General features: G+C 38.7%; 1 protein-coding gene across 1 annotated transcript; it reads right to left on the reverse strand.

Moving 5' to 3' along the window:
- Positions 1-293: 293 nt before the first annotated feature.
- Positions 294-3,185, reverse strand: LOC110115638 (receptor-like protein CLAVATA2). The gene has a single exon (XM_020848923.2). The coding sequence runs from the start codon at positions 3,085-3,087 to the stop codon at positions 898-900; it is 2,190 nt and encodes a 729-aa protein (XP_020704582.1). The 5' UTR covers positions 3,088-3,185; the 3' UTR covers positions 294-897.
- Between the last annotated feature and the right edge of the window lie 12,164 nt (positions 3,186-15,349).

Raw genomic sequence — 15,349 nt, forward strand, 5'->3', positions numbered from 1 at the left:
GCATTATTTTTTACATTGTATCCGTCTTTCAGAACCCAAAATGCCCCTTAATCAATCATCCCATCTTTTTCCTATTGTTCACCAAAAGAAAAATAAAAAATTGTATAACAATCACATCATATGAGCCATCCTGAAACGATATAGATTCATTTTTCTCAAGCATTTATTAAAATGATTTTTATCAGATTTCCCCTGGCTTAAGAAAATACAGCGAATATGTTGTTAGTTGTTTTATGATCACCGTGATGGTAAAATTATCATCTAAGAAACTATCATTTACAGGCCTTCAACAGTGAAAATGAATGACCTCCACTCCACTAAGAACGATCTTGACATAATCACAAGTACGTAGCCCAAATGAAAAGAACCAGGCAATGAAAAACAACTTTTGAGAAGGAATAAGTAAAACAGATTCCATCATTTTTTGCTCTTAAAGACCTTTAGTGAGGCAAACAAATTTCAGTTATCAATCGTCAGAAAGTGGTACCTCGGATTACAATACAATTACGCTGAAATCATCATCGAGTGGAATCCTCGACATAACTTTTCAATACAAGAAGAGAGGAAGAACTTGCCCAACGTACGAAGTGGCATTCATTAGCGCAATGCTCTTCGTGGCCACAAAGCAGGCACATGTGATTCATGGACAACTTTTATCTTATGACGGATTTCTGCAAGAATATAATAACAACGTTGCTTCGAACAGCATTTTTCTTGACACTTTCCAAATCTCCATAAATATACCATAAAAGAAAGGTCCACTCAGCTTAGCCATCTCCTCCAAAACAAAACGCAACAACTTCTTCACAAGAGAACTAGCAATTGAAGATGATATCACTTTCAGTACAGCCTCCAATACTTTAGCCATCTCTTCCAGAAGTTAAAAACATCTACCACTTAAAACTCCTGCTTCAATGTCTGGAAGACATAATTCCTCACCTTTTGCGAGCATAGAAAACCCATGGAAGAGACATAGAAGCTGGCTGCTGCACTCACCCAGAATGCTCCCACAGACATCCAGCCTTCCTCTACGAGATAACCACCGCTTCCTCCAGCAGCATTCCCAGCAGGCAACTTTGAAGCCTTTCCCTCACACTCTCTCACACCGCTCTCCACACACAGCCCAGGGTTCCCCGCAAACGCTCCTGGAAACCTCAAAAGGCCCTCCTCCCTCTTTGGAACCTGGCCTGTTAAGCAGTTATATGAGAGGTTCAGCGTCTCAAGCTCCCTCAGCTGTGAGATGCCCATTGGCACACTTCCAGTTAGCGAATTATGGGACAAATCCAGTCTCCTCAGCTTCCCCATTCTCTCCAGGCTCGCTGGAATCCGACCAACCAGGTGGTTGTGGGAGAGGTTTAGATATTCCAAACCTTTAAGGCCAATCAACCCTTGAGGTATTTCCCCATGAAGAGAATTGCCTGCCAAATCTATACCCACCGCTGAGGTTAGCTCATAATGCAGCTCCAGCTGCCGGCTGCCCTTAAAGTCTAGCATCCCCCACACAAAAGCATTCTCCCCAGTAAGACTTCCACCATGAAAAAGGAGGTCATGCTCATCTCCATTGAAGTCAGAACTTACATTAAAATCGCAACCAGGTATGTATCCAAACAGCTTGTTGTCAGATAGGTCAAGTGATCGGAGATACTGGAACGAGAATATCCAGTCCGGAAGAACTCCGGAAAGCTTATTACCTGCCAGCGAAAGAAGACGGAGGTTTTGCCACTTGAGGATGGCACCACTGAGCTCTCCTGCGATGTTGTTTGAGCTCAGGTCGATGACTTCCAATGACTTGCATCCCGCTAACGGCAGCGGAATCTCGCCAGAGATCCGGTTGCCCGCGAGATCAAGTATTCTAAGACTGTCTAGGGCATCCAGCTCCGGCCTGAGTGTGCCGGAAAGGTTATTGTGACTGAGCTTGAGCTGCCAGAGCTGGAAGCATCCTGCAAGGCTGATGGGTATCTGACCCGAGAGGGAATTGTGTGACAGATCAAGAGCTTGGAGGTAGGTGAGGTTACCGATGGCTGCGGGTATGTCGCCAGTGAGCTGGTTGTGGGAGAGGAACAACCCTAAAAGGCTTCTCAGTTCCGTTATCTCCAGCGGGATCTCGCCAGAAAACTGGTTGTTGGAGAGATTGAGCAGTAGCAGCGCCGAGCGCGCCGAGTACTTGACGATTCCACGGGGTACTGGGCCGGAAAGAGCGTTGGAGCTCAGATCAAGAACTAGGAGCCGATCAGAGAAGATGAGCCTTGGTGAAATACTGAACTCAAAGCCATTGGAAGAAAGATTCAGCAAGGTTAACGCGCGAAGAGATGAGATGCACGTGGGCACGGCGCCAACGATGTCGTTTCCGGCGAGGTTGAGGACAGAGAGGGAGTTAGATGACGCCCAGAAGCAGGGAAGAGTTCCAGAGAGCTGATTGGAGGCCAGATTAAGCGAGATAAGCGGCTGGGAGAAATCCTTCAGAATACCCACTAAGCGGTTGTCAGAAAGATCGAGCTCTCGAAGGGAGCCCAGGTCGTACAAACTTACCGGAATCTGTCCTTCGAGGGAATTCGAGCTAAGTTCAAGCTTCGAGAGAGCTGAGGAGAAGTTCCCGATCCATTCGGGAATCTTGCCACCGAAACTGGGGTTATCAGAGAGAAGCAGCTTCTTGAGGCGGCAGAGCCTCGCTAGCTGAGTGGGAAGGGGGCCGCGTAGATGGTTGCAGCCAAGGTCCAGGGTTTCAAGCGCGTGGAGACGGCCGAAACAAGGAGGGATGACACCGGAGAAAGCGTTTTTGGAGAGGATTACGGTTCTGATGAGGGGGAGTTTGCAGAGGCTCAGGGGAAGGGAGCCCACGAGACCAAAGCTGAAGAGGTCGAGGGCAACGACGCGGCCAGTAGCTTTGTTGCAGGAAACACCTGCCCAGGAGCTGCAATTAGAGCCATTCCAGCTTGAGAGGCTGCCCCTTGGATCGGTCGACGGGGAACGGAGCTTCACCAAGGATGCCTTGTCGTCGGGATGGATGACGGAATCGGCGGCGAGAGGAGGAAGCGAGGACACCGAGCACGCGATGCATATGATGAGTGTGAAGATCAGTCGAGGCATGAAGTTTTAGGGTTCGAAGTCGAAAACTAAGTTGAGGCGGGGCTAATACAAACCGCTCACACCGACGGGGCAGGCAATAAGCACTATGAATTACACTCTTAATTTTTGGACAGCTGTTTGCTGCATTGATAAGGGACATATCAAATAAGAAATTTTTAGAATATTTTAATATTTTTTATGTTAAAATAAAATTATTTTTATCTTATTTTATGATAAGAGTTCCGAAAAAAAAATTAATATATGTACATTATTTGAGGTTATATTTGTTGCAAGTATTTGTAATTTTACAAGTTTTATATTAATTAAAAATTAAATTAAACTATTAAAAATATATTAAATTAGTAGATAAAATAAAATTATATTATTAATAATGTAACAAAATTGTCAGGCATCTAATAGTTTTGTTAGTATGAGAGATAATACATGACATACCTAATTAATAACATGTGTCACAAAAACATTATGTTATTATGAAATATTTTTCTAAGAAAATTTTTATTGACCAAATTTTTGAGATCATATTTATAAATATAGTGTTTGTGTTGAATCAAGATTTATCACTAAAAGATACCACATCTGACCAACATGCATGCATAAGAGACTAGAACTAGTAGACCTATCGAAAATATGAAAATACGAAAGAGATTCTTGGAGGAAAGACTCTTGCTTGCTGAACTAGTCTAAAAGATTCAAAATATGTGTGTTATTTATAATGATTTAAGGACTACAATAAAGACTACCATCATAAAAATAATAATATAATGAAATAATAAATGAAACCCAATGCACATAGATCTAGACATGTCACTTACATAGATAGGTAATTTTCATTATACTAGTATAAATGCACGTGCACATGGTGCACGTTAGTAAAATTTTATAAAATAAAAATAATTTCATAAATTTAAAAAAAAAACTCATGTCATATTATATAGCTATATTAAATGCTAGATGAATATTACATCTAATATTTATATGCTTATAAATTATTTATACATAATTAATAGGCATGTAAATATCTATTATTCTTCAAATATATTCATTAAAGTTAAATTAAATATAAGAATTATGTTTATGTATAATGTGAGGGTTCCCAACCACATAGTTGTAAGAGTAGTGATTGACCGATATATTGACGGAAAAACATAATTAGGAAGTGTGGCTCCGAGGTGTAGCTCTATTTGATTTTGCAAATTGCGTAGGGGCGGCAAGGAGTCCGGTAGTTCATCTGGCCAAATATCAGTATACCGTTGTAGCAGCGTTTGCACCTCCAAGGGAAGTTGGTTCCCAACCACATAGTTGTAAGAGTAGTGATTGACCGATATATTGACGTTACATGCTCATGAAATTGTGACTGAAAATAAAAAGAAAGAATTTCTTTTTCAAATTATTAAGAAAATATATAATTTGCAACCAAACTATTTAAAAATAATGATAAGTGCAAATTTAATAGAGAATTTCGATATAATTTTATTAACTCACAAACATGAAAAAAAATAATGAGAAAAGAAAGAGTTCTCACCATAAAAGATGGGCTATGGCCCATGGCCGAGAACTCACGGAAGAATTAGTCGGAGCAAGGCATGTTGGGCTATCTACGATAGGCCAAGTCGTTTGAAGGCATTAAAGAGAAGCTTTGAGCATTAGAATCCATATATGAGCAAGAAGAAGCATTCAAACAAAAATTAAAGAAAAGTAAATTAGTACCAATAAATATCAATCACTTCGCCTAATCTAAGCAGAAAAGAACAACTTTCAATGAAAAAAATTTACCAAAAAATAGGAAAAAAAAATCAATGAGTGCGTTACATGACTCAGCATATTGTTCATTATTAAAAATTTTAAAAAGTACTAAATCAATATGATAAGAGATGAGCAACCATAATTTTGACCATTTCTTGAATGAAATATGTATCTATGAAAGTTCAGAATTGCTCCCAATAAAATTGCTCTTACCATTTCTTGAAAGTCCAACGCCTATCTCACTTTTCTAGAAGCCAAAGAACAATTAATGTGTATGGTTAATGCTTAAATAGCTAATTAAGGAACAGTCCTTTTTCTCATTGCTAATTCTCAAGAGAATGAAAAAAACACAGATTGTGTTTCTTTTACCTAAAATTTTTAACAAACACAATAGGTATAGATCCTTTCTTCACATGCATATGTAGAGTCATAATAGGAGAAGAAGCTTCTTTAGCATCTATTTCAAAACTCTCCTTCATGCTAAGCTGAAGAAAAACTAACAAGGCAAAGAAGCTCCTTTAGCAACTCTTTCAAAATTATCGTACAGGTAGAATTGTACCAAGTATTGTTATTGACATACCTATTGCAGTCATCTTCGTAGCCTTTCACCATCCATTCCCTTTAATTTGCTCTTATTTGTTTATACAATAAGTGTGATATCAGAACAAAACTTCATTTTATAAGTGAATAATGGCTTAAAACCCAAAGGTAACAGCAAAAAGGATAAACTTACAGGAAGAAGGCGAAGATGAAGAGTTTAGTTTCTTGCTGTGGTGGGATTCGAAGAGGTGAAACTTTAATAGGATAATTTAATTTCGACGAAGGTAAGATTTATGAAACATAAATATGTTAAACTCAACGGACGTATTATTTAAAATTAATTTAATATGAGACTATGTAATAGGTATTAAATATTTAAATTGCATAAGCATTTTTTTTAATTTTTTAATTATTATATTTTATTAAAAATAATTAAATGCATTAATTGGCTCTTACTTAAATGCAATAAATATAAATAAAATGAAAACGTTATGTATTTAAATGAATATAAATGAAGTTAATAAATATGTTAATTAAATGTATAAATAAAATGAAAGGTTGAGATTCTTTTTTGATAAATTAAATGAAAGGCTAGGATAACCGATAAGAAATTAATATATATTTAAGCATTAAGTAATTTATTTAGAAATCGATACTTAAATGAAATATTAACAGGTTAAATGGAATTGAGGGAGAGAAACTGAAGTGTGTCATTGAGAAGAATAAATGTATTTACTTGAGGAAGTAAAGTAGCAAAAGGTGCAGAATAGGAATAGGGGAACAAAATATAGGGAATATGAAGGGACGTTAAAATTAAATGAGTTTTATTAAATGCAATTTTTTTTTTATTTATTAAAACATACAGTGAAGAATAGAAATAGGAAAACGAAACTTAAGAATCTCAAGGGGCGCTAAAATTAAATGAGTTTTACATAATATGAATTTTTTTATTTATTAAATATTTTTAATAGAATGGACGGCCAAGATAATTAAAAAATAAGTATAATGGATGAACAAGATTTGCCGGAGGAAGGAAACTCAAGCCCCTTTTATACTAGTAGTATAGATATATATATTTTTTGTTTGACTCTTCAACCTCAAAGCGAGTTCTCTAGTGACAAGTGTTTGTGAGTGAGTTAGTGGAGCCAAATTATCAAATGGATTGACCCAGAGGGACTATTGTTGACATGTTCTTTGGTTGCACTATCGACATCATCAGTGGCGGAGCCAGAAAATTTATCAAGGGGAGGCCTAAATTATTTTAGTAAAATTTTCCTTCAACTTTTTTCACCCAGGCTTGGATAGAAAGTTTTCTCCGAACTTCATCCCGAATATTAGGATTAAAGTCAACAATGGGAATTCGTAGTCCTTGATCAAATGGAAGATTTTCAACACTTACTTCTATATTGTTGGGTAAATCAACATCCACTCAAATACGCTTTTCTTTATGATCTTCATCCTGATTGCTGTTGTCATTTGAAGATTTTAAAATTGAAGATCGTTTGAAATATCTCTCCATAATATTCCAACTCAAAGATGCCTTAAGATTAATCTGATTATATATCTATTAAAAAATCAAAAAATAAAACTTATAAAATCAACCTTATAAATGCAAATAAACAAACAATAATACTTGTAAAATAAAAAAGAAAAAGAAAATAGATTTGTTCCTTTGCAAATTTCGGCCAAACATCCAAAAAAATTTCTCAAATTTTCATTTTTTTCACTTCGACAAAATTTAAGTGTTTGTGCTTCAAAAGATTCCCGTTCTATAAAAATGATATATAAATTTATAGCTTTGATATCATATTTTACTTCAAGCAAAAAAATAAGGCATGATTCATCTTTTCATAAAACTAAATTAATATTAGTTTTTCTACCAGTAGAATGAAAAATTAAAAAAAAAAAAAAACCTCTAGGTTGTGCAAGAGAAGATGTGGCTATGAGAGAAAAAATAATAATAAGGCGTGAAAATGTTTCTCACTGATTTTTGAAACGATCTCTGTTTCTTACTCTTGTTTGCAAGACATAATATTATAATAATGAGTGAAGGCGTGAAGCTGCAGCTGCGGGATTGCGAGAGAAAATGCGTCGTTGGTAGCGCGAAGGGCGTGCGAGACTGCGGGAAAGGGCCGAATGAATGAACTGGTAAGCCTTTTTTTTTTTTACTTATTTCACTAACCAGCCTAAGTGCCTAACCCACGTGCCCCCCCTTGCCCCCCCTCCATCCGCCCATGGACATCATAGATGGAGTCCTTAAGGAATCTTGGCATGAAGAGCATGTCCACGAGTGGTGGGGATTACAAACTCGTTGTCTTGTTGAGTGTAGGGAAAATTGATTTGAGTCTTTCTAGCGATAATCCTTCCCTGCAATTGGGTTAAAATTTCATTGGTGGCTTACTACTCGAGGTGATGGCTAGTTGCTTTGAGGGTGTTGTTCTCATAAGGGACAAGTTTTCCAAGACTAAGGGATTACTAGACAAATCTTACATGTTTCCCTGAGATGTAACACCCATTAAATTATTTTATCATGCTAAAAACAATCACCCTTGGAGATGTCTTCACTACCAAAGACTATGTGGTTTGAGTTATCCCGTTGGGACCTACTAAATACATATCAAGCCCCTCAGAGGGCAGCTAAAAGTATACATATAGCTCAACAATTTACTCAGACCTTTGGAGGGTAGAGCAAAAATGATAAGTGAAATAATGAAGAGCATTTATTATGGATATCAAATAACTAAAAGAAATGTGAATATAAAACTACCTTATTTTTTACTATATCCATAGCGTTGATTCCTTATGATGACAATGATGTGATGTAACTTAAGCCTTTCTACAAAAATTGTGATCCAAATGATATTAAGAAGATGTGCACCCCGTTGTAGTTGAGGTAAGGGTGCATCTGAGGAAAGTGGAGAATTCCTCAAGTATTGAGGATGTCCCTCGATTATTGAGGATTTTAAGATGATTCCTATTTGGAGCCTAGTGGAAATAACAGTTACGGAGGGGGCTTCAACTAAGGTCATTGTGATCTTTTGTGAAGCTAGTTTGCTAACCCCCCAAAGGAAAGTAAGAAAGACTACTACAATCCTTATAACATATCCTATCTAATGGCCGAGCATCATCCTCCACTAATGATCCCATAGTGTGCCTCTCCTCATGTGAGTTACATAGTTATCCACCGAAGTGTTGGTTTTAATAATGCAGGTGATTGGCTTGTATACAAAGGTGACAAATTTCAACAAGAAAGTGCTTGATGATTTTTTATGGCTTTTTGAATGAGGAGTTCTATACTTTTGATCTTTCAATATTGACTATAAGGGAGCCTCCCCACAATGATGAGTGCCTTACCTCCAAGCTTGTAATAAGAGACAAGTCAATGATGAAGGTTGAACCTACAAAAGATTTTATTGGAGAGTGGGAGAAGGAATCTTTTAATGACTTAATCCAACATAACTCACTCCAATGGGTCACATCAGGTTCATTGCATGACTAATCATTTACTAAAAATCTTTAATGTAGAATTTTTTTTTTATAGTTCCATTTATACACAGAGCCGCTAAAATCCAACCATATATAAAATAAAGATCCATTGAGATTATATTCATACAAAAATCAATTCATATCAAAATACATGTAAAAAAAAAACATGATTCATTATATATCCATCTAAAGACATATAACATTTTGAATAAAAATGAAACTATCAACCTTAAATAAATGTTACTACTAGCTTACAACTCTCTTAATCTACCTTACCAATACATTACCCTTAGCTAAGACATGAAAATAGACAGATAAAGTGTATAGCTAAGTAGGTTACAGATAACTAACTTTATTCAATACAAGGAAAGTAAATTAATATGCATGATACTTGATACGTCATCAAAAAAATTATCTTGATCGGGCAAGAATCTCGATGCAAAATCAAGTTGGAAACTTCCAAAATTAAAATTGGGGTCATCCAAACTCTAATTTTAGCAAACTTATAGTCAAACTGAAAGTCTCGAAAATAAGAACCCAACGACACCAAATTCGACTTAATCCGAGCCCAAATGAATCCAAATTAAGGACCGGAAGCACTGTTGGAAGGTTCGAACCACAATTTGGATTACCAAATGGTTTCCAAACATTATTTACTTATAGTCGAATCGAACGGCTCGACGAGACAAATCTAATGAGACCAAGATCGTTGAATGCTGACATCTTTAAAAACTTCAAATGTCTAACAAACTGTCCACAATCAAGGGATTCAATATCGGTCGTCCATCCAACCACTCTCCATTTACCCTTGATTTCTCATCTATTTATGGGCCATGCCACCCTAGAAATCTCTAAATAGGCCCCTCCTTTCTCTTGAAAAGGGGGCTCCAAGAAAGAGATCAAGAGTGAGATCGGAGATCGATTTTGCCTCCTCTCTCCTCCTCGACCACTGCCTGAGTTCCGCCGGACCACCGCCTGATGTCGTTGCTCCGCCGGACCATCATTTGAGGCCCTTACCCTCACCAGATCACCACTTGAGGTCCTCACCCTTGCTGGACCAGCACTTGAGACCATCACCTTCGCCAGATCACCATTGAGGCCTAAACTTCTGCAGGACCACCACCTGAGGCCCGAACTTCTGTCTGACCACCACCTGAGGCCCAGACTTCTACAAAACCACCACCTGATATCTGAACTTCTGCCGAACCATCACCTGAGGCCCAAACTTCCACCACCTGAGGCTCAAACTTCTGTCAGGCCACTACGTATCACCCGGATTTCTTTTGGGCCACCACTTGATGCCCAGAGTTCTCCTGGAGTACTGCCCTTCTACCATGATCTTTCAGACCCTATCTCATGACGATTATGGTCCTTCCAACCATCATTACCAGATAACAGTCTTTCTAACCCCGATCTCCTACCAACTACGGTCTTTCGAACCCCTGTCTCATGATGACTGTGGTCCTTTCGACCTCCATCACCAAATAACGATCTTTCTGAACCTGATCTCCTATCAACTACGGTCTTTCAAACCGCTGTCTCATGCTGACTATGGTCATTCCAACCAAACAAACACATCTATGTTGATTATTATAACTCACACTATATAATGTGCACTATATGATGTACATTTAAGACATTAAGCCAAGGCCTTCTCCCTAGGAATGACCTCCATTATAATCGACTATAAATACTAGTGGATTCATTCAAATTGAGCCAGGCCCTATGGTTTTTCCTCCTTTTCAGGGGTTTTCATGTAAATACCCTAGCGTCTCTTATGAATGATACACTCTCTTTCTTATATGATTGTGTGTTGGATCTTTATGCAATGCTAAGACATTAAACTTCATATTTCTTTACCACTGTGAATACTCCAGAATGCAACAATTTGGCACCGTCTGTGGGAATATGGTTCCCGAATGGGAGGCAATTTTTTCTCCAACCTCAAAATATTATTAATGTCAAATTCCTGACCTCTACTATTGATGGATCAATTTCATCATAATCAGATCCAGAGTGGGGGAAACCTTGACTCCATTGTGGTTAAGAAGATCCCTCCAATAATGTCATAACCAAGATGATATATCAAGAAACTCCCGATAAACGCAGGATGCCTTCAATAAATTTCAATCCACATACAACCCCCTACTGGACTTTTACTCCTTGAATAAGGTCTTGATCTCAACCTCAAAAAAGCATTAATATTCTAAAGATAAACCCTTCTTTACCTTTGATTTGGAATACATGCGACATTCTCCCCCAAATCTAGGCAAAATCAATCCTAGGGTGTTTTGATTTGACATCTTCCACACATATTCACGTCTTCGAGCAGGTCTCTGACATATAATTTTGGATAGGTCAAACATCCTAGGAGGATGTCAATCAAATCTTAAATACTTGATTCAAGAAATACATAATATTTATTATGTCTCAATCATTGGATAATCCATTCTAAGGGGATTCGATCCGACCTCTTCTACATAGGTTAACATCATCGAGCAAGGCTCCAACATACAACCTCGGATAGGTCACACATCCTTAGTTGATTCTCTTGACCTCTTCCATAAAGGTTAAGGTCATCGACCAAAGGCTCTGACATATAATCTCAGATAGGTCACACATCTTTGGTGGATTCTCTCGACCTCTTTTATACAGGTTAACGTCATCGAGTAAAGGATATGACATACAACCTTAAATAGTTCTTACATCATTGGTGGATTCTATCAATCTCTTCTACATAATTTAATGTCATCAAGCAAATGCTATGACATATAATCTTAGATATGTCACATATCCTTGGTGGATTCTCTTGACTTCTTCCACATGGGTTAACATCATCGAGCAAAGGCTCTGACATACAACCTTGGATAGGTCACACATCCTTGGTGGATTCTCTCGACCTCTTCCACACAAGTTAATGTCATCGAGAAAAAGCTTTGACATATAATCTCAGATAGGTCACACATCCTTGGCGGATTCTCTCGACCTCATCTACGTAGGTTAATATCATCGAGCAAAGGCTCTGACATACAACCTTAGATAGGTCACACATCCTTTATGGATTCTCTTAACCTTTTTCATATAGGTTCACATCATCGAGCAAATACTCTAATATACAACCTCGGATAGGTCACACATCTTTAGTGAATTCTCTCGATCTCTTCCATAAAGGTTAATATCATCGAGCAAAGGAACTAACATACAATCTCAGATGGGTCATACATCCTTGGTGGATCCTTTCAACCTCTTTAATATAGGTTAACATCACCAGAATGTCAGCAAACTTCTATCCTATGCCAAAATTTTGCCTGTCATTGGACTCCTGCCTATCAATGGACTTTTAGCAGACTTCTACCTGACGCCAAAATTCTACCCATCGTCGGACTTCTACCTATCAATGAACTTTCATCAGACTTTTACCCGACATCATACTTTTACTCGACATTAGACTTCCGTCTGCTGTCGGACTCTCATCGAAATTCTACCTTAAGCTAAATTTCTACCTGATGTCGTATTTCTACCTGACAATAAAATTTTTCCCTTCATCAAATTTCTGCCCGTCAATAATCCTCTCAACCTCCCTCCTTATAATGATCTCTTCGACCTCCATTGCCAACTAACTACAGATGTGAATCCCTCTTGGTCGTGGAATCTCTTGAAAAAAAAAATGGCCACCTGATATGTCCTCTGTATAGGGAGGGACCCTGCAGTCAGATAAGGGATGCCACCTATCCAAAAGTAGGGGAAAGCCTCTCATATAAGAAGAGGGCAGAAGAAAGAAAGAAGCAAGAGGAGATTGTAGAGAAGGGCCCTGGGCCTCGATAAGGGATGTCGCCTGTGTAGGGCCCGGGGGAGTGCCTTATATGAAAGAATAAGAAAGGGGGAGAAGTCTCCGTCTTGCAAAGAGGGGCCTCGGCTTGGACAGGGGATACCGTTGTGTAGGGCCTAAGGGAATGCCTCAAGTTAAAGAAGAGAATGAGGAGAGTGGGCACGTTTTCATACTCCCAAGGGGGGGTATTTATAGGCAAGAGGGGGAGGTTGGAGGAGTTGGAGAAGTTGGGGGAGTTATGAAAAAAAAAACACTTTCTTTCTCTCCCACTAAAAAAATTCTCCTAAAAAAAGTTCTCTTAAAAAAAAAAGAAATTCTAAAAAAAGGTTATTAACCACTCGCGGTTAGTGCCAACAAGTGTCGGCGATTAACTAAACTGCTGGGAGTTACCCAGGCGGCTAACTGCAGCTGGCCGACGGGCCAGTTAGGCCGGGATGAGTGGCTTAAACACGTGTCGCAGGAGGGTCAGGCGAGCCCAGTACACGGGATGCGGGTGGCCCAGGCGAGCTAGGTGAACCAGGCATAGCGCGGCACTACTAGTCTATTAAGGAAAATTCCTTGGCCAAATTTTGGGCCCGAAAAGGTCAAATCAAACGTAACTAGGATCACTATAACAATTTTTTAACATTCTAGACTCAATTTTGATAGTTTTAAAACCATTTGGAAACTCTACGCCAAAGATTGGAGTATTTCCAAGTTTCAAATAACACAAAAATTTTTCCAAGAGCTATAATGTGTATTTTTAGACTTCTGGAACATCGACATCCAAAAATAGGGGGCAACTAATATGTCATCAAAAATTTTTCATGATTGAGCACGAATCTCGGAGCAAAATCAAGTTGGAAACTTCCAAAATTAAAATTGGGACCATCCAAATTATGATTTCGATGAACTTACAGTCAAGCAGAACGTCTTAAAAATATGAACCCAACAACACCAAATTTGACTCAATCTGAGCCCAAATGAATCCAAATCAAGGACCCAAAGCATTGTTGGAAGGTTCGAACCACAATTTGGATTACCAAATAGTTTCCAAAATTTATGTGCTTATAGTCTAATCAAGCGGGTCGATGAGGCAAATCCAATAAGCCTAAGATCGCCAAATTCTAACATAACTTGGATCTTAAAATGTCTGACGAATAGTCCATAATCAAGGGATTCAATATCGATCATCCATCCAACCACTCCCCATTTATCCTTGATCTCTCACCTATTTATGGGACATGCCACTCAAAAAATCTATAAATAGACCCCTCCTTTCTCTTGAAAAGTGGGCTCCAAGCAAAAGATGAAGAGAAAGATCGAAGAATGTTCTTTCCTCCTGGCTCCTCCTAGAACACCGTCTTAGTTTTTCCAGACCACCGCTTGACGTTGTTGCTCCGTCGAACCACCACTTGATGCCCTCACCCTCACCGGGCCACCACTTGAGGCCCGGACTTCCACCGGATCACCACCTAAACCAGACCACCACTTTAGGCCCTTACTTTTGTCAAATCACTACCCGAGGCCCAAACTTCGTTCGGACCACCACCTTACCCTAGATTTCTACCAAACCACCACCTAAGGCTCAAACTTCTGCTGGACCACCACCTGAGGCCTGGTCTTCCACCAGACCACCACCTGAGGCATGAACTTCTGCCGGACCACCACCTAAGGCCTAGACTTTTGTCGGACCACCACATGAGACCCAAACTTCTGTCAGGCCACCACCTGTTGCTCAGATTTCTTTCGGGCCACCACTTGACGCCCAAAATTCTCCCGGAGTAGTGCCATTCTACTACGATCTTTCAGACCACTATCTCATGCTGACTACCTCCATCTCCAGATAAATATCTTTCTAACCCCAATCTCCTACCAATTACTGTCTTTCAGACCCCTGTCTCATGCTGACTATGGTCCTTCGGACCTCCATCACAAGATAATGGTCTTTCTAACCTCGGTCTCCTTCTAACTATAATCTTTCAAACCTCTGTCTCGTACTGACTATGTCCCTTCCAACCAAACAAATACATCTATGTTAATTATTATAACTCTCACCATGTAATGTGCTCTATATGATGTACATTTGAGACATCAAGCCAAGGCCTTCTCCATAGGATGGGCCTCATTTGTAATCGACTGCAAATACTAATGGATTCTTTTAAACTGGGCCATGCCCCGTGGTACTTCCCCCTTTTCAGGGGTATCCACGTAAATATTATGGTGTCTCTTATGAATGCTACACTTTCTTTCTTATCTGATTATGTGCTGGATATTTATTCAATGCTAAGACGTTAAACTTCATATTTCTCTACCGCCGTGAATACTCTAGGACGCATCAATACTAATAATTGAATAATGAATGGTATTTATGTACCAAATCAATATCATTCTATTTTTCAATCACAATGAAAATATAATTAAGATTATCATGTTGGAGTCATATGTTCATCTATAATCTACCGATCATCTCATATCATCATCTATGTAAGAGTATAATTATATGTATCATTAGGATTGCACGTTTGATTTATGTTATCTCAGACAATGATACTTCTATGTTAACCATGCCTGAAAAAGCTCTTTATGGTGACTCAAAAAGCTTAATACCTAGTTTTAGGGAGCTTCTATCCATGAGTTAGGGAGCATTGGATTTTATCTTCAATTTATTCCAAGAAAGGGTTA

This window comes from Dendrobium catenatum, unplaced genomic scaffold (genome assembly GCF_001605985.2).
Source record: "Dendrobium catenatum unplaced genomic scaffold, ASM160598v2 fragScaff_scaffold_1299, whole genome shotgun sequence".
Classification (NCBI taxonomy): domain Eukaryota; kingdom Viridiplantae; phylum Streptophyta; class Magnoliopsida; order Asparagales; family Orchidaceae; genus Dendrobium; species Dendrobium catenatum.

Excerpts from the sequence above, each read along its gene's own strand:
- LOC110115638 (XM_020848923.2), bottom strand. The coding sequence starts at position 3,087 with ATGCCTCGACTGATCTTCACACTCATCATATGCATCGCGTGCTCGGTG.